The 21,116-nt window shown below is 34.5% G+C and overlaps 1 protein-coding gene across 1 annotated transcript in view; it reads left to right on the forward strand.

Moving 5' to 3' along the window:
- LOC126829498 (uncharacterized) overlaps nt 1-13,961 on the forward strand; it is a 39,025-nt gene extending 25,064 nt beyond the window's left edge. Inside the window, exons 32-50 of the mRNA XM_056102857.1 lie at nt 16-202; nt 323-540; nt 858-1,087; nt 1,564-1,717; nt 2,130-2,308; nt 3,099-3,236; nt 3,493-3,658; nt 3,823-3,955; nt 4,552-4,667; nt 4,868-5,007; nt 5,561-5,708; nt 6,215-6,418; nt 7,342-7,545; nt 7,781-8,527; nt 8,821-9,033; nt 9,672-9,767; nt 10,341-10,675; nt 11,114-11,318; nt 12,104-13,961. Of these exons, the coding sequence (XP_055958832.1) occupies nt 16-202; nt 323-540; nt 858-1,087; nt 1,564-1,717; nt 2,130-2,308; nt 3,099-3,236; nt 3,493-3,658; nt 3,823-3,955; nt 4,552-4,667; nt 4,868-5,007; nt 5,561-5,708; nt 6,215-6,418; nt 7,342-7,545; nt 7,781-8,527; nt 8,821-9,033; nt 9,672-9,767; nt 10,341-10,675; nt 11,114-11,318; nt 12,104-12,381 (4,091 nt within the window). The 3' untranslated portion in view covers nt 12,382-13,961. The remainder of the gene's footprint in view (nt 1-15; nt 203-322; nt 541-857; nt 1,088-1,563; nt 1,718-2,129; nt 2,309-3,098; nt 3,237-3,492; nt 3,659-3,822; nt 3,956-4,551; nt 4,668-4,867; nt 5,008-5,560; nt 5,709-6,214; nt 6,419-7,341; nt 7,546-7,780; nt 8,528-8,820; nt 9,034-9,671; nt 9,768-10,340; nt 10,676-11,113; nt 11,319-12,103) is intronic.
- The last annotated feature ends 7,155 nt before the right edge of the window (nt 13,962-21,116 follow it).

Raw genomic sequence — 21,116 nt, forward strand, 5'->3', positions numbered from 1 at the left:
ATGTAAATATTTCAGTTTTTACCTTCCCACAATCCAAACTTGCTCCTGGAATCAAATACATCACCACAGTAACAGGATGCAATATGGCTGACATGTGTACTTCTGCTTTTTCTGATGGAGTCATTGTTGACCACACAGCACCGATTGTTGGTAGAGTGCAAGATGGTACCAAAGATTTGGATATAGAATATCAGGCTACAAGGTAAATTTTAGATCTTATTTAAAGTCATGGTTTATTTTGCCTTTGTAATTTTTTTTTATCTTTATAGTCAATAGAAAGGCAATATTTTATTCATGCAACTAATGGATATTTATTTTTCAGAAAATTTGTTGGTGCTAAATGGCATGGTTTTAGGGATACCGAATCTGGTATTGAGAAATATGAATGGAGAGTAGGAACAACCACTGGGGGCGATGAATTACTGAAAGCTCAGGAGTTACCTGTGGTTGAACTAGCTTACAGATCTAATTTACCTGATAATAAACTATTACCTATTGATACCATAATCTATATAACTGTTAGATGTTATAATAAAGCAGGTAGGATTCCATGCATTTAGGTGCTTTTGATGCTCATAAAAACAGTGAATCAGATCACCTTCGTATCAAAAGACCAGCAACCATGTAAAACATAATGTTTCTTTTAAAAACTAAAGTTGCCATATTTGAACAAATATTACGATAGTGAAAGTCGTATTTAAACATAATGATCCTTATTGCTTTTTTTAAGAACTAACCATATTTAAACAAATATTACAGTAGAAAAAGTTGTATGTTATATAAGGATAAATTATGATATTTTGTATCCAATTAAGACATTTGAGGTATCATTTTGGGGTGTTTGGTGATATTTTCAGGTTTATACAGTGAGGTTACATCTAATGGTTTTATGATCGATACAACATTACCAGTTGTGACCAAGAAAGTTGTTCTGTCATCATATAGTTCTATTTTGTCATCAACTGTTATATCAAAATCTAGTATTAAGATAGAATGGAAGTTTACTGATGATGAATCAGATATAGAAAGACAATATATTTCTATTTCACCTCATTTATTGGGAGATTTCAACGCTACCGCTATTGAGGTAAGTAACATATCTGTCATTATGACTTAATGAGCATGAGAGTTTAATAATGATTATACACCTACAAAAATGTTAATGGTTCAGTCAAATTATCTGCCCTTGGTAATTGTGCTGTTTTTATCAATCAATCAAACAATTCCTTAAATAGACAACATTTTATTGCTACTAAGATTGCCATTATGTGTGCATGTCACTTCTCTGATATTAAATTCCTTGCAAACCTTCACATAATCGAGTGGACAAGCTGCTGTATTGCAGTGAATGTAAACAATGGTGCTAAGACTGGTATGTAAACAGTTTTTTTGATTGGTTCATCGAATGTACCTACGTGGCCAATGAAATCATCAAGGGGGGATAATTTGAATTCGTGAAAACCTCAAATCATTCACTCTCTCTCTCTCTCCCCTGAATGTAAGATGAATTTCTGTCTTAATTTTTACATCAATCTACCATGCTCATTTCAAATTGTGTTTCAGATTCCCAGTGTGTTAACTGAGTATACATTTTCAAGTCTAGATCTACATGACGGTAGTAAATATAAAGTTAAAGTTATTGGTTGTAATTTAGCTGGTTTGTGTCAGTCAAGTATTACAGATGATATAACAGTTGATTCTACACCACCTACCAGAGGTAAATTATAAATTATAAATTCTTGTATCTTGAATAACAGCAATTACACAAGTGCATTAATAGTGTGTTAATAAATTAAGCAGACGAATTGATTTTTAGCATATTTTGAAAATAGTGAGTCACTTTACAATTCCAGAGCCATTCTTGAATGCAATAACATTTGTTAGTGTTGTGTACTTTATAATTTAGCCTACATAACATTTCCTAATACAGCCAGAAATGTTTAAAATATTTTTTTGTTCTATATAAACCACAGCCAAATATGAAATCTTAAAAATTGTTATCAAACATCTTCATTCAATAATCTTTCGTAACCAGAAACTTAATTATATAAAGCTTGTCTGATCAGTACTTCATTTCCTTCTACATTTTTTACTACCATTATACTAAACTTTAAATTCTTCTAATTTAGGCATGTTTGCTGTAGACACAAGCCATGCCGCTGCTTTACATAGAGATAAAAATGAATGGATCAGCTGGACGATAAATTCAATAAACATAGCATGGTTGGGATTTGCTGATCTTCATACTGGCATAAGTGAATATAGAGTCACTGTTGGAACTAAGCCTTTCTTTACTGACCTCAATAAGGTAATTAAGTGAAGGTGACATATACTGTATAATATTCTTACAGCATGATAAATAAGATAGATATACAACACAATGGTTGGTGAGCTTGATATATAATTACATAGTTGTATGTTCTATATCCTCACTCTAGTTATATGTCAAAGTTTTATGTTCTTGAATAAGACATTTTATTCCTGTATTCCTGTCAGCTGTATATTTGCAACTTAATGTACCATGAAAATTCTGTATGATACAGAGAATTGACCTCTAAGAAATGAAATATCATTGGATGACTGCTGCAACTAAAGGAAATGACAAAAGTTGTCATCTGATTTGTTTGAAATTTATTTGCTTTATTTAAATTGATTAAACAAAACAGCAATTGAATTTTTAAAATTTCTGTTTATTAATTCTACAGTTATGACCCTTTTTCACTTCATAAAATCCTGTGACCGCTCTAGTGACAAAAGTTATATTCCATCCCATCTGCCTGGCATTGGTCATAATAGTGAAACGAAAAATCTGATTACTTATGGCATTATTGCCCTTGATTATGCCATTGTTGACTGCTCGTATGATGTGGGAATTCGACCTATTGCAGGTTTTTATTGCAGGTCAAAACTTTAAGTAGTGAAAAAATTATCTCAGAATATAGTAATTTGAATAAAATGTTCATTATATTTGTTTTGTATTATCTATTTTTGAACTATTATATTAATAACGGCCAGCTCTTTATCTAAATCTTACATACTGTATCTTTAAATCTTAAGATAATATAATTGATTGTTTGATCTGATTTTTTGTGATCTAGGATGGTATAGAAGCAACTTTCCAGCATGTTATTGGAGCAGATTTTGATGATGAAGGTATGGTACAGACAGTTACCATTGACACTAAACCACTTCAGATTGGCAGTAGAATATTCATATCAGTTTGGGCTATTAATGGGGTTAGTATTAATATTATTTATTTATGTTTTCTATTAGGATCTTTTAACTTTGTCCTGAATATTTGATGTATCTTCCTAAGCTGTTAATAATCATGACTGAAATACCCATACAATAAAATTATTCTCCAAGCCATATTTCAAATATGAAGCAGGAATAAATACATAATTATATGGTACTTGCTTAATGTTAAAACCATCTTTGTTTTGTTTTTATGTGAAACTTATACTGACATCATTCTCTTTACTTTAACCATAGGTTGGATTTAAAAGTCTCCCAGCTCATTCTGAATTTGAATTGGTTGAAGGAGGAATATTAGATTTAGTCAGACGTTGTCAGCCCTATGATTGTGAAGGACATTGTTCTTGCGGTGCACAAGATAAAAAATGCTCTGCTGCTCTGAATTGTAATGATGTCTCCCAAGGTAATTTAACCATGTATTTTGTTTCAAATTGTAAATCCGATGTGCAAATGAAATGATGATTTAGAAAATGTCACTCTTTAATACCTTTAATACTTTCAAAGAAAACCATTTGACTTGACGTTTTTCTAAATTTTATCTCTTTATTTCTGTGTATATTTCTGTAGGGAATCCAAACAACCTTATACAAGTTACAGATTTAGTGTCAACTGCTGCAGTTCAGCCACGTTACACATCCTCTGATAACTATTTAGCTGCTAGATGGAGAGTTACAAATACACAAGGTCTTTCTGTTATCAGGTAAGAATGTCTAGTAATAGCAAGTTTTAATTACTAATAATACTAATTACACAGCCAGGTTATTAAGTACTATAAAATAAAACTGTGTTGTTAATTCAATAAAATACAACCTTTATAGGCATTTTGAAAATAGGAATATAATGTAGCTATGGATTTTGAGCGTTAAAGGATTAAGAAAGTCATCATTTAAATCAGACATGACCTACCTCCTGTTCATGCGTCTTAACATGGCATATTGGTTAGTTAGAAATGGTGCATTACATCCCAGAGAAAATAAGTAAGGCAGTAAGCCGATTGATTATTTTTAGCGATTTTAGTATTCAAGCACATCCTTTTTTGTGAATGTTGTCTTCTTTACATTAATTTATTTTCAAGTTAAAAATATGCTGAATGAATCAAACTAGGAAATATGGACCTTTGTTCTGCATTCGTCCTGCCTATAAACATATAATATTTTTACAAGTTGACAGGGGTACAAGAGCTGTATGGCGCATCTGAATTTGTATGTAGAAGGTTGGCCACCTCTGATTTAAATGATTGTATAAAGCGTAACTAATAGCTTCTATTGTTCTACAACATTGTGTTTTATTATACAGATATGAAATAAGTGCTGGGCATTCAAATGAAGATACACCAACTGGTATATTTGATTCAGATGAAGACAGGACCTGGTTCGATGTTGGTGAAAATATGATGGCTTTTTTAGCTTTAGGTAAATCAAGGAAGTATATTAAATCCTATAATTGCTGGTGTGTCACATCATTCGGCTTTGGGCCCATTAATTACTTTTATATTCTATGGATTTCAAATTTCATTATAAATATATAACCGAGTTAAAAAACAAATTGATAAATATATAGTAATGAGGTGATCTACAACTTATTGTTAATTAAAACATAAAATATATTTTAGATAAAAAGTTGGTAGAGTCTATATCATACAGCATCTTTGTGAGGGCGTGGTATGGTACTGATAAGTATGCTGTATTTAAATCTCCTGGAATTGTAGTACTGACGTCTGCCCCTAGTCTTGGTCGTCTTGCTGGATCTACTGTAAGTTACATAGTTTATAAATGAAGATAATAGATAACTGATCCAAGTTTCTTGGTTATTTTTGTCGATTAATAATTTATGATTTTTCTATGCCCACATTTGTGTCTTGCATGGTAACAGCTTGTTTTCAAAATTATAGTTTTATATGTTTTGGGTATGAATGGGGAGAGAGAGAGAGAGAAAAATGGTCTTTAACGTCCACTCAACACAAACTAGATCATTTCGGGACTAACATGATTCAATTTTTTATTTCAATAATTTGCTTGTACGTAGGGGTTTTTAGCAGTGGGAGGAAACTAAAGGACCTGGAGAAAACCCATGAGGTTGGACAGGCGACCCTAGTCCTTGTCACTTACAACCGGGGAATCTAAACCACACCAGTTGACTCAAAGACTGATCTAATGATACAACGCACATTCGCTAACCAATCGGTAAATGATGGCATCTATATATATTATTCATTGTGTTCAATATTTTTATATAACGAAATACATATATTTGCTAGTATGTGTAACTACAATATGAATAATTTAAAAACTTGATTATTATCCAGGTAAAAGAATTGGAAACTATTACAAGTACTAAAGATATAGATTATCAAACATCTAGTAATCAGGTTATTGTTGGTTGGAAAAATAAATTTAGAGGAGGAATTCATGGTTTAGATTATTTTAAACCATACCTTAGCACACATCCACAAGGTAAATGTTATGTATATCTCTTATGTTACCAATAAGAAAATGAGGACAATCCATAGTAAAGCAGATTATTAGCAATTTTCCTTTAAGATATTGTTCCCTCAAGAATATTTAGGTCATCTTTGGCAAGCTGAAAACTTATTATTTAACTAAAATTATGATATTTTTTATGACGTAGAAAAATTAATTTTTAACTGAAAGTGATTAGTAAGCTCACATTGAATAAAATCAAAAATTCAATGGCAAATTTGGCATACAACTGTTTGTTAGTGCATGAAGACATGTATCAAAAATTATATATATACTCTACAAACAACATATCCTAAGTTATTGCTGGCTGTACTGATTAATGGCAGTATGTGTAGATTTTAAACTGGATAGGGTTTCATATTCATAGCTTGCAAGATACATCATTAGCAACATGTATTCTTCTTGGTAGTTTTTATTAATGGTTATGATTCTAGACTCTCAAGTTTCAAGGATATATATTTATTATCTATTTAACATAGGACACAATGTGCATGAGACACCCACCAACATAGCAGAAAATGAGGTTGTTTACACAGCTACAGGTTTAAATTTACAAGAGGCCAAGGAATATTATAGTACAGTATTAGCTTATAATAAAGCTGGATTAGTTAGCTGGGCTAATAGTGATGGTATACTCATAGATAATACCCCTCCTACTTCTGGTATTATACATGATGGTGATGGTAGGTACAGTTTAATTTGTGTATCAATAGTATTATATTTGAGGTATCTTCACCTTGTGATAAGAACTTATTGAAGTAAATTGAAGTCATTCTATATTGTATTATATTCCTTCCTAATGGTATGATGTAATAGATATACAATATATCTATATTTGATTAATCACCAAACAAAATTTATTCTGTGTTATCCATGTTTTTAAATTTTGTGGCATATACTACTACCATTCATCGCTTCATCCTAAACAAAATTAGTAAGTAATATCTGAATATTGAACAAACAATGAATTAAACTTGCCTTCCTGTATACAAAGTGTGTCATTTGATGATATATTTGGACTAAAAACATACTCAAACTAATTCATCTATCAAAAGTTTGCTTTAAATCCATCTATAAAAAATTTTAATCGCAAGAAAATTACCCCAAGCCACAAAAATCTATTTTAAGCAGCCGTGTTTGTCACATAACTTGATTGAGGGATAATCCATTTTTCAGTTTGTATTTTTTGTTAGTCACTGTCCATTTACCATAAGTATCGAAGCCTTAGTAAATTCTTGGATTATTCTCTGTTGACTTCTTTTTTCACTGTTTATTTATAGACTCTATTATACACTTAAGTTTCTCAGTGTTCTCACAACCACTAGCGATCAACACATACAATACGCTACTTATGTCACCCGAGCAGACAGACTGCCAGTTAGTGACACCCTTACACTTTTGTCCTGTGGGCACTCAATGGGTGTTTTTCAGGGAATCCAGATCGAGTGTCTCTACTTTCCCAATATAGCAAATAAACCATACTTTCATTAGATATAACTACCCTATAAATAGTTTAGTGGGAATACATCTTTAAATAAAATATAAATTGTACTTGTATGGCTATTGAACTATATTATTTACAGATATTCATATTTTTTGTTTTAAGACATGCATGATAAAGATTACCAGAGTTCTTCATCAATGGTATCAGCATCATGGTATGGATTTAGTGATAGTGATAGTGGTATAGTTAAATATTACTGGTGTATTGGTACTGATGTTAGTACTACAGGTTGTAATATACTCGACTGGAAGAATGTAGGGTTAAATACTAGAGTATCTGTAAACCTAACTACACCTTTAAATCAAGGTAAGCATAAAGTAATTAGTAGAGGATTTTGTTATGGTATACCATTAAGATATATTTTAAGTACAGTGAACATTTAATGAGTATTTAATCAATTGAGCATTACTTAACAGCATCTGATGCTATTTTTAAATCTTGAGCACAATGATCGTTTGGTGTCATTTGCATTTGGATAAACTGAAAATGATTTTTTTTTTCTCTGTTTATTCCAATTTCCTAATCTTTTTTTGATTTTTAGATGCGAAGATTTATTGTAAAGTATATGCTGTAGATGGTAGTGGGTTGAAGTCTGAAGTAGCTGTGTCGGATGGTATGACAATTGATACCACAAGACCTGTTCCCGTTGATGTAGAATATATTGGTGAAAATCTCATCAAAAATCCATCTTTTGAGGAGAACGTGACAGAATCAACTAAGGAATGTGATGACCAACTACCAGCAAATTGGGAAGCTGACTCTTCCTCTTGTATTAAAACCGTCCAATCAGAGTCATCCGTGTCAAATCAAGGCAGAGCCTATATCAAAGTGAAAGGCGGAATACAACAAACTGTTTCTAATTTGAATGTCCAAAGCAGGTATCACATTGTAGTGCATGTAGGATATCCTCATGATGTCACTTCACAACATCGCAACATTGAAGGTTTTGTCCAATTAGGAAAGGAGATTCACCCATTTAACCTAGATCCACAGAGATGCCAAGGATTATGTGATGTTGGAGGACAGCCATTAATATTATGGAATAAATTTACGTATGTTTTCCAGCCAACAGAATCAATAGAAGTGATTAAAATTGGTACCAACAAATTAAATATGATATTAGCTGTAGATGATGTATATGTGCAACAAATTAATTATATAGATATAACAAGTGATTCTAATCACTTAATACATCATACAGTGTTTAGACCTTATTGGTCATCTCTTCATCTTACCTGGCATTTTAAAGATGATCAAAGTCCTATTACAGATTATCAATGGGCTCTAGGTAAGTTTAGGAAATACAACATTTTTTTTAATTGCACCTTCTCTTTAAAGCTTTTGATTATTTTTAAATGTATATGGTCCAGTTTAAAAGGTTTTAAATAGATTTTATTGGACAATCTGTGTCCGATTTATTCAGTTATATTAGATTCTTTCATTTATTTGTAATCCAAGATACCATCTTCATTGTCCTAGTTCAGGCAGAAATGTAAAATTTAAATCACAAAGAACAGTCGATTGTATAATACTTGTAATTTAAAATAATTGATAAGTTTGCCATTGTTTTGTTTTTTTCAGGAACTGTTAAAGGTGGAACTCAGATTCAGTCATTCACTAGTGTGGGCAGAAATCAACATGCAACAGCCACTGGCTTAAAACTAGCCCATAATACTCTAATTTATCTGACAGTGCTGTCAACCAATGCTGCAGGACTGACAACTGTTAGCAAATCAGAGAGTATTATTGTTGATATGACGCCACCTGTAATATCAGAAATAAATGATGGTTTAGGTAAGAAATAATTGAAAATGTACTTTTAAGATAAAAAAAATTGACCAAACAATCGTGGATTAGTGTTTTATGATAGTGTTGTCCATGTGACAGGCAGGTTTTCTTTCTGATTACTGTTTGAGAATGCAAGTTGTTTCATAACCTGGCTGTTTCGTACTTAGTTCATTGGTACCTCACATGGGCCGTTTTGTACCTTGGTTAATTTCAAGAGAACAAGAGAACTTTTACATGCACTTTTGCACCCAGGCTTTTTTTTTTTAAAATCTATCTTTATTGCTTGGTAGACAAGTCTGTTAGGAGGCAGCAGGAGCGGCTGTTGTTCCGTAGACAAAGGCACACCTCCTTAACAGGGTAGCTGTTGGATTTGATCAAATCGTTTCACCTTTAATTCAATTCCTTTCAACTGATTCCAACCACATAGGAAAAGGTACAAATCAATTTGAGGTATGAAGTCAAGTATGAAACAGTTCATGTGAGGTACGAATGAACTAAGTATGGAACAGCCAGGTTACGAAACAGCCTGCATCCCTTTTTGAACTATATGGTCCCTGTTTAAAAGTGATGTCATATATGAACACTAACCATTTACTAACTTTATTAAGGTCTTCTAATTCAAGTATCCATGATTTGTTTTTTAGGTGCTGACGTCAGTTTTCAATTGACCAGAATTGTATCAGTTAATTGGAAGATAACAGATAAGGAATCGGGCATACATAGTTGTCAATGGGCCATTGGTAATAATAATATACTCTACTCTGTACCCTATTCTTAATGTTGTAATTATGTTATTTGTTAATCTGGAATAACCACTTTCATGTGAAAATAATCGTTTAGCTATTGTTTTTGTTTTAAAAATACATCTTGTAAGATGGAAAATATAGTTTTACAACCATCTTGTGACTTTTACCACCTTCTTGTAACCTTTTGGACCAGGAACTGGACCGAAGTGCTACTCATCCTGTTCTTACAGTTTTTGTTTTTATGGGCGACGTTCTTCAGAAAAAGCCTAAAGCTGTGCCAATTCATGTACGATCGATATGAAACTTGGCATGCATATTCCTTGGACAATTGTGCATTGATTAACAGACTTCAATTTCAATTTTTGATATGACGTCAGTCGTCAACAATTCCAAGATGGCTGCGATAACATCATAGTTAGTTCCTGGTCCATAGCATGATGGTACTTTTTAAGATATCCATTAATTTTCGAAAAATGCTCTTCTGTAATGCAATGAAGTCCTATGCATGATATTTTTAAATTAACCAAATTGGTTGACTGTTAGTAAAAAGTATATGTTTTTTGTCAGGTTCAACCCGTGATAGTGTTGATATACAGCCATTCATCCCAGTGCCAAATGGTCAATCATTTGCACAAGTTGAAGTTCCTGAAAATTTAATAGAAGATTCTAGAGAAGTTTATTCTACTGTAAGATGTTATAATAAAGCTGGTTTACCAACTACAGCAACCACTGATGGCGTTTTGGTTATAAACAAGATGTCTGTCAATGCAGGTGGCCAGATGGATATTTTGAAAGATGAGGTATCTGAATATCCGGTTAAAAATGAATGTCATCCATTAACGAATGCATTACGATTGCAGTGGAATTTAGAAAGCGGAGGAGTTGATACAAAATCAATTCAGGTAGGAAACCCATTTAGATTAGACTCACTCATTGATCTGTATATTGGGTCTAACAATTGCAGTAAAAGAATTGAAGACCTTAGTAATGATCTAAATATTAAAGCATCTAATATGTAAATCGTTTAATTATCTTATGCTAAACATAATATATTCTTTAAAGATATATTTCCTCAAGGGATGGACAGGAAAATATATTCAAATTTCAGCAAAATTCCCATTAGAATCTATCAATACAAATGTAACTAAGAAGCATGTGTGTTAGGTGATGAATAGATGTGTGCTAACCACGCTGTGTAACATAAGATAACTGTAGGTGCCCAGTTGGCAATTGCTGAAGATATATGTTTCGAAAGGTTATTTAATTTTTTCTGCAAATAAAGTTTATTGAGGCAAAAATATAATTAATCATTGAATTATATTTGACTATTATTTTAACAGGTATCAGTTGTTGGTCCAGGTTCTACTCTAGATAAGGAAGTTCGAGTTATAGATATTGGTTATAACCAGGCTAAATTAAGAAGTTTATCACTACAACCTAACTCTAACTATAATGTTAGTGTTTCTACTATAAATGTATTAGGAAGACAAGACAATTCTTTATCAACAGTAATAACATCTAAAGCACAACCTCCAGTTTTACAAGGTTAGTTAACATTTTATCATTGTTTGATATCTTTAGTAGTACGCAGGGTAAAGTATTGAATTGAGTTGATCTCATATGTTATATTCTATTTAAGCATCAAGATGCTTATTGTCATTTGAAGGATTTTAATAATGGTACTTGTAAGCTTTATTTAAGCTGTGGACTGTTACACAAATTAACTATTGGTTGCTATATACCAATATCAGGAAGCATTGTATTTTTCACAAAATGCAAATACTTTTAAGCATTACTTCCCGATGGTCAATCATTGACAAAGGGTCAATAAACAAAGGCAAATTCAAGTAAATAGCAATTTGACTTTCTAAATAATACACCGTCAAATAATAGAACCCCTTGCACATAGGGGTCTTAAGCAGCAGATAACCCATGAGATTGGGTAGGCAACTGTACGTTTTATCACATACAAGCTTAAGATCAAGATCACAACACTTGAATCAGTGACAGACTTTATGATCTAAAGTGCACTCATTAGACCACTTGACTCCCTCCTCTCCAGAAAATCAGTATAAATGAAAAAGATCTGCAATAATAGTAGTCACAGACATAAGTATCTCAATAATGTCTAGTTGGTGACAATAAAAAATATTTTGAATGCATGTTTTTAAGTTTACATGGTGTATGGCGTTGTCTCAGTAATTTATAATAACAATTTACGTTTTGCCAAGAAATTACCATTCAGTAAACAAGCCTTCTTAATTTTGTTACTAAGGTGCATGTAAGAGGGGCTCTTTGCAAACTGGCTAATATGACATATTTTGTTTTAGATCTATCAAAAATAAAAACAGCCAATTCATTTGATGGGAAAACAATGGAAATATCATGGAGAGAAGCATTTGTTTCCACATGGAAGAACCTGTATTATGAAGTCAGTTTGGGAACTGCTTTAGGTGGTGCTGACATCATGCAGTGGCAAGAAACAACAGTTCCCTCACTTTCTATCCGTTTACCAGATAAAGCTAAAACACCCAAGTTATATTTAACATTGACGACCATTGATCCCTGTGGTTTGTCTCTAAATTATAATCACACCATTGTTGTTTAAATTAATTGACCATCCAGATGGAAAAACACCTCAAATATTTCTATTTTTTTATATAAAGTCTGTTGAAAAATAAATTTTTGTCTATTTCCATAAATATATATTATATAAAAAGCCTACTGGAGATCGCAGACAAATATTCAAACTCAAGATATCTTCTGTTCCTCTAAATATTTTATGTATGGAAGTACAAAATAATTTTCAGGTTAATATAACAGCAATTTTATTTATGTGGGTACAAAATGAAAGGCTTAAATTTGCTAAATCTGTCATACTTTGACACACGTTATTAAAATGGAGATTCTTCACTCTTTTCTTTTATGTTGATTATCATCTCATTATTTTTGAATTCTTTTACAATCAAATTTCAGTTTAGAAATTGTTTTTGTTTTGGACTGTTTTCTTTTACAATTATTTTTATTTATCCACATTTAATGTGGATGTCTTATTTTCATCAGCTTGTGAACACTGTCTAAATCAGAGGTTTGGCAGATATTTTCAAATTTGCAGGGTTTTGTCATTAATTGTTCACAAATTGCCAAGTTTACCCCCCCCCCCCATTAATGCTTAATGAAATTTAGTGAATGGCAAACAGAAAAAAAAGCCAAAAGCCCTCTACATAATTTATAAAAATATGGCAAGGCTGTTCATTTTGGTATAAGGAAGAACTCTATGGATTTCCAAAACTTTTGGATTGTAAATATCAAATGCGTTAGAACTTTTGGATTGTAAATATCAAAGGCATTTTTGCTGAGTTATCTTCTTGTCATACTGGAACAGTCAAAGCTTATGAACCCGGTATACATGGAGTTTCACTTGGGAGTTTTTAAAAACTTTATATTGTTCATTTAGCCTAACAAGCAACTCTATCAAAATTCATAAAAAAAATATTGAAATTGATGATATCTACCAGAACGAGTTTCAAATTGATTTTAAATTTTTGGTTTCAAAGAGTTATATTTACATTTACATTTTTACTTTCTCTGTAGAATTTGTTGACAATTTTATAGCCAATACCGATGATTTTGATAATGGTGCAGGTGGCCCTGTATTAAGATTTCTGATATAAGCCTGGTATATGTTATAAAGAAATACATTCCAATTTAAGATTACAATTTATTTATATTTATAATATTATTATTATTCAATGACTGTTTACCGATAGCTCACCAAGAATTGTTTTGTAGTCTTTTTTTTGCATAATTTTTGATAGATGTGTATCTTTTGTTAATAAACTCCATTGTATCATATAATGTCGGGTTTGTCTCCAATATCAATCAAAGGATTGTACAACACATTTCTTTAGTGTACCCCTTGTGAGAAATTGATGATAATCATCTGAAGATGTCAAGAATAGATCTATTTCTACTGATGAATTAATTGACTCGACTGATGAATTAATTGACCAAGCCAACAGAGTTGAAATTTGGGCCATATAAATTGCTGTCTGTCACTTTTATTAAATTTGGAGTGTCTATAAATATCCAGTAACTGTGATATGTTAATAATTAAATGTAATAAAAGTCCTTTATATTTGTATGTATATTTTTCTAAACCTTTATTATTAAAACAAATGAATTATCGATTTTTTGTGTCATTAGTTGTACAAAATGGAACCACATGGTTTTATCCATCTAATTAAAATCATATGTTTTTAGTCCCCTGTCGGTTTAACTGCGAATTGAGCTTTAGGGTTTGTCTGTCATTATTTGTTTCCCTGATTATATTTAGAGATGATTTGATTGGAATATAGTAAACACTGTTATATAGCAAAGTTTGTTTCCTAGCTGTCGATTAGTCGCATATAGTCACACTAAACCTCATCCCAAACTTAGGCTGCCTGTCTACAGCTAGCTCCGCCTGTATTCTCGAAGTATGACGTAGATGGATCGCTGCGTGCAGTATGACAAAACCTTTAGTTAGAACAATAGCTAAATTTGTGTGGGCGTATTATGTCGCCACCTGTCAACAATTGGCTCTTGAACGCGATATTGGCTACAGTTTTTGACGACTTTCCGTTCCAAAGTTATTCCCCCAACCCCACCCCTTTGCCGAAAATGCAATAGAAGCTACAGTTTTTGACAAATTTTGTGTGAAGCATTGTGGTCATGGGTGGACTAACACTATCAAAATTCAGTGTTCCGTGACTTTCCGTTCCGAAGTTATCCCCCTTTGCCGAAAAGGCTGCAGTTTTTATCAATGTTTTTCTGATTTGCCTATACCGTTTTTTTAGGACTTCGAATTTTGTCTAATGGTTTGGATTGTTCGTACTTGGCTTTATTTTACTGTTAATGCGATGGAGGCTGTAATTTTAAACAGATATTTTTCAAATTTGGTGAAAGTATTGGGATCATATTATGACCCCTATTGATATTAAGCGTTCCGCGACTTTTCTTGAGAGGCCAACCTCTATCGATATTCAGTGTTCCGCAAATGCTGAATAGGAAGTATTGGGGTCATGTAGGATCAACCCTATTGGTTTTCAGCGTTCCGCGACTTTTTGTTCCAGAGTTATCCCCTTTTCTGAAAACTCTGTAAAAGCAATAGAAACTACAGATATTTTTTTCAAATTTGGTCTGAAGTATTTGAGTCATGAGGGGAAGAACGCAAAAAAAAATGAAATGAAATGGGGTTTAACGTCCACTATTCTGCTCCTAAACTTGGCTAATGAAGACGGGCATACGCCATACAGTGTGCTATGAGGGAAATTTTGCCCCGGGCAGCGGCACTATCGCCTACTCTTATATCGATCTTTTACGTGAATTCCAATATATACACAGGACCTCGGTTTTTCGTCTCATCCGAAGGACTAGACAGCTGTCCCTGTCAGGCCCCCCGTTCTGCACCACTGACAAGGATAAACCACGTCGGAAAAGGGGACGAACGCAGTCTATAGTCAGCATTCTGCGACTTTCCGTTGCAGAGTTATTGCCCCTTTTCTGAAAAACTTGTGAAAGCGATAAAGGCTACAGTATATTTGATGGGAAACATTGGGGTTATGAGACAATGAACCCTAGCAATACTCAATGTTCTACGACTTTCCATTTTGGGGTTTATCCCCCATATGCCAAAAACTTGTGAACGCGATAGATGCTTTAGGTTTTTTTAACGTATTTCTGTCAAAAGTGGTGGAGAGCATTTAGGTCATGAGAGGACTGACCCCTACTGACTTTTCGTTCCCGGGTTAATCCCCCCACCCCCACCCCCACCCCCTTTTGCAAAAAGCCTTGTAAACGCGTGATAGGGACTATAGTTTTTATGCGCCCACATTGAAATTGTCGTCGCCCCGTCCGTCCATTGGTCTGGCGTCAACAATGGCTTGTGGACGCTCTAGAAACTAAAGTTAATATCGATTGACTTTAAATTTATACATAGTGTTTACGGTCATGAGACGAAGAAGCCTATTGATTTTTAACGATTTCTGATAATTACTGCCTGAGTTATTGCCCTTGATCACTCTAAAAAAAAATCTTGTGGATGCTCTGGAGCACACTGATCAGCAGTGAATTTTCGCTAGGCCGCTACAATCACTGATAAGGATGACATCAATGCGACTTAATGATTCCCAAATATTAACTTTTTTCTTTCGTTAAATTAAATTCTAAAACATTTTTTTTCGTTTATTAGAAAAATAAATAAAGACGTTTTAATTATTTGTAGGTAAAAATCATTTCCTATTTAGTGTAAATGGGTATTAAAATAAGTAAAATTCACCAATGATTGACGCCGTGTGATGTGACGTCACGTGTCGAAACAGTCATCTGTTACAGAGATAATTAGGCTAAAGTTAATATCCAATTGACTTTAAATTTATACACAGTGTTTAAGGTCGTGAGACGAACAAGCCTATTGATTTTCATTCGTTTCCGATATTATGGCCCGTGAGCACTTTGAAATATCTTGTGGACACTCTAGACGCTAAAGTTGATATCTTATTGACACACAGTGTTCAAGGTCATGAGACGAAGAAGCCTTCCGATTTCCGATAATTACTGCCAAAGTTATGGCCTATCAATTTTCATCGTTTTCCGATGATTATGGTAATTGATATTAAATGTTTTGTATGCTGTTAGAAAAGGGCAGACCTAGAAGCCAAATGTGTTGTTACTCGTAATCAGATTATAGAGTGTTGTACATGTTTTCATTTCTGACAAAAGAAAAAATATACCACAACCCTTGTTGACTCCCTGGATGACTTAGCTGCTGTGGGCGTATGTTTCGTTGGCTGGCAACCTATCTTCAATTTGGTGGGAAGCATTGGGATCTTGAACCCTTAAGTGTTCTGCGACTTTAAAAGCTTAAATTATACCATCCAGACCCGTAGCAAGTGGAGGAGCAAGGGGGGCAGCTGCCCCCCCCCCCCCCCGGAAACATTTGTTGCCCCCAATGGGCACCAAAGGTGCACTTTGTTCATTGGGCAAAAAATTGGTTCCCCGAATTGGACGCAATACGAAGCCAACGACCAATGTGCCCATGGGCGCCACATAAAGCGGAGTGACATTGGTTGGGCGCCCATAAAACCAAGTGACATTGGTTCGGCACCCCGCCAATAATGTTGTTATATATGAGGCGTCTCACCACACGATTAACACCACAACTTGATTGATGGGGCGCTCAAAACGACTTGATCTGTGGGGTGCCTTATCCCGGAGGGGGGCCCATAATGACATGATTGGTGGGGCGCCTTATAATGACAATATATGATTGTCGGGCTGCTCATAATGCATAATGCTGAGTAATACGGCGTGATAATCTTCAAAATTCAAACAAATCGCACTCGAACCTGATTCCGAACTTTTCTTTTGTCTCATAAATTATTATAGGCAGGTTAAAGCCGTATCCCTTCCTTCAAATTTTTATAATGTTCATATCAAAAAATCATAGTATGCCAATGTTACAAATTCAACCTCAAAATTGAATTCTTTGTCAGTTTCAGGTGCAAACCCTATTTTCATAGTTCATCTCATGTGCAAACCATATTTTCCCAAATTTTCTGGGGGAGAGCATCCTAGACCCGCCTCGAAAGGGAGGTGTGTCCACGATGCCATTCGCCGTGGACGTCAAGTTGTAGGTACATTGGCGCCCCCAGAAGCCTTTGCCCCCCCCCCTACAATTTTGGGCAATTTACGGGCCTGCCATCTGATAACACTTTTTGCTCAACAAAGTCCTAAACATAGAAAATGTTGACATCATAATATAAAGTGGCCTCTGTTTGTGACTTGGATCTCAACATAAATAATGTATAGTATGAAATATAAACATTCATGAATATTGATTTCCGAAATTAAGTACTATGCAGTGTAGCCTTTTATTGTAAAAACCTCATAAAAGTTCACACCGGCTCGATATATTGACAGCTAACAACTTGGCGTAAATAGACAACATCCATAAATAATGTATGAAAACAGCGCTTGGATTTTAATATTTCACTTCCACCGCTGATTTAACACTTCGAGGAAGAACGCGGCACATTGTTTAAGTGTCAGAAGATAAAATGAAATGAAATGAAATGGAGTTTAACGTCCTACTGTTCTGCTCCTAACCTGGGCTAATGAAGACGGGCATACGCCATACAGTGTGCTATGAGGGAAATTTTGCCCGGACAGCGGCACTACGGCCTACTCTTATATCGAATTCCAACTGCCAAGGGATCTTTTACGTGCACGCCAATGTGTACACGGGACCTCGGTTTTTCGTCCCATCCGAACGACTAGACAGCTTTCCTTGTCAGCCCCTCCGTCCTGCATCACTGACAAGGGAGAACCGCGCCGGAAAATCTGGATGAACTTTCTCGGCCAATGCAGGGATCGAACACCCGACCTCCAGGCTAGCGAGGTCAGAAGATAAAGCCCCTGTGCTTAATGTGATCGATTATTTAACATTCAGTAAAGAACAAATATCTCGGCTTGGATTCAATCGCTATAACAAGAGGGAGAGAGAGAGAAATGGGGTTTAACGTCCACTCGACACAAACTAGGTCATTTCGGGACTAACATATGGTTTAATTTTATTTCAATAATTCGCTTGCGCATAGGGGTCTTTAGCAGTGGGAGGAAACCGGAGGACCCGGAGAAAACCCACGAGGTTGGACAGGCGACCCCACTCCTTGTCACGTACAACCGGGGATTAGAAACCACGCCAGTCGACTTAATGACAGACTTTATGATACAGCGCGCGCACGCTAACCATTCAGCCATCCAACCCCCCCCCCCCCCATAACAAGAGGGCCACCAAAAGATTTTAACAAAAATTATAGATGATGCTAGCTTTTGACCATATCCCGCTTATTAATTTCAAGAATATATAATTATTATAGCCACTATATTGTGCTAACACGAAATGGGAACGACAGACGGACGGGTTAACGGGTCACTGACGGTAATATACGATCATATTAAAATATTGCTGTCATTGAATGTTGTAACATGGGCTGGGAGAATGGGGGTGGCTAGGGCCCCGGGACCCCACTAAATAACAGTATAAAAATCATTTATATCACTCAGTATATGTTTCAATGAATCGTGTAAATTTTAGCTTTTTTGTTGATTGGTGGGATTGTCCAAAAGATGTGTTTGGGTGTGTGTGTGTGTGTGTGTTGGGGGAAGGGGGGGGGGTATTTGCGTCCAGATTTGCGCTACAAATCACCATTCACAAATCACCACTGACTCCATCCGAAAGTCAGCTGCCATAAACCAATAATAAAAAATAACAGCCTCCCTTTCGCGATATTTTTTCGATTTTCGATACTTTCCGTTTCAAATCTCGTCAAGTTAGAAATAAGTTATTAATTATAAGTTATAATATACAATATATTTAATCCATCCTAAAAAATTTCAAATCACCTATTGCTATACAGCACAGCTGTGTCCTTAACATCAATACAATCGATTTTATAAAATATGGCACAAAAGAAAAATGTCACGAGCTTCATTGTACCAAACCAGTTATGATGACCATTCCGAGAATCACAAGAGTTCCATGGAAAACAATTACTTACGGAGGCCCTTAAGTGGACTATTCCACTGATAAAAAATTTTCGTGCACGTTTTCACTCTTATATGATTATTTCGTTTAAACGAAATACCAATTCGTTATAACTGAATATTAATTCGTTTAAACGAAATATTAATTCGTTTAAACGAAATATTAATTCGTTTAAACGAAATATTAATTCGTTTAAACGAAATATTAATTCGTTTAAACGAAATATTAATTCGTTTAAACGAAATATTAATTCGTATCCCCCTTACCTAATGATTGTCTCCAAGGGCAGGAAAAGGCGTTTGCGCGCACCGTAAAGGGTTTTGACCCCGGGCTTTCTTGCTCGCCCATCCTGGCTTCTGATTCTTGATTGTTTAGATTATAGACTCGAGGGCGTCTATTTGTACTTGAGCTTGATATTTTCAACCAGTGAATTGGGGAATGAACAGCTGGTCTTGGAAAAAAGCAATGAAGTGGGCAATAATTGTTTTGATTTACTGATAACGTGTTTTTGTGGCTTTTCGAATGATTGGAAGTTTATGTAGAAGTATACATTTGACAAATTAAAATTGTGTTAGATAAAGAGCTCGTGAACATTTCCAATTAATGTAATTTTGTTTTTCGTGACCAATACATTCCTGCTTTAAAAACAGTACAATGTGTACACTTATATTCACACTAAGCAGATGATAGTACAATATGTTCAACTATGGCAATTCCTCTGTGACTGTTATTGGTAGTTTTTGTTATTTCTGGTGAATCAAGACCATTGTAGTGATACCAGTCGTTCGATACTTTCAAGTAGCTAACAAAATGCCCATCTCTACGGATGAAAGATAGGCCAAATTCCGAATAACGTGCTGGCCCGTTTCTAGTCATTCGCGAATCCCGAATAACGTGCTGGCTCGTTATTCGTCATTGGCAAATCCCGAATCCCTAATAACGTACCAAATTTTCCATGCCTTTTTTCTCCATGTCTTAATGGATGTATCCTGCAAAATTCCATGCTATAATTAGACAATTTCGTTATAATAGATTTAATGTTGACCAAAGCTAGGCGCGAAAATGTTTGAATTAATTACTTCGACAAGTAGTTATGGTTTGAGCCTCGCTTGTCGACGCCTATATGTCAATGTGTGTTTGTTTGTTTGTTTGTTGATATACCCATAGGCACTATGCAGTACAACATGGGGTACTATAGACAATACGCCAAGTACAGCTTGGTGAAATAATGTAGCAAATTATCTGGATTAACTTTCAGCTGTCCATTTTATTCAAAGCCTTACTTACTGAGCCGACACGGCTCCGTCTGAATCATTCTGTAAATAGAGAAATATTTAAGTGGGGCGGGGGTCTCGGCTACAGTCAGGGGTCCCAATATTAAAGGGGCCCCAAAAACAGTTGTAAAATGATTTGGTACCATAAATAAATATGCCATTTACGGAAGAGTTTAACAATGGGGGCATCAGAACAATCAAGTGGCGCAGAAACGATATTCTTATCATTCGTTCGAAATAAAATCACTTTAAAAATTAGTGAAGATTAAGAACGGAACTAACTTTGGAACTATACATTTGAGGAAACGCTCAATATCAATGCGCTCCATCTTAATAACAATACCTATTGCAAGTCTTTCTTTAGGCCTGAAATATTATAAAACTATTAATTAGACATTTATTAACATGAAAAGACCATAATCAACTCCCGATGCCATCGTATGTGTCCATTGGATTTGAATCCAATCTGCTGTTCGACGT

The sequence above is a fragment of the Patella vulgata genome, chromosome 8 (genome assembly GCF_932274485.2).
Source record: "Patella vulgata chromosome 8, xgPatVulg1.2, whole genome shotgun sequence".
Lineage (NCBI taxonomy): Eukaryota > Metazoa > Mollusca > Gastropoda > Patellidae > Patella > Patella vulgata.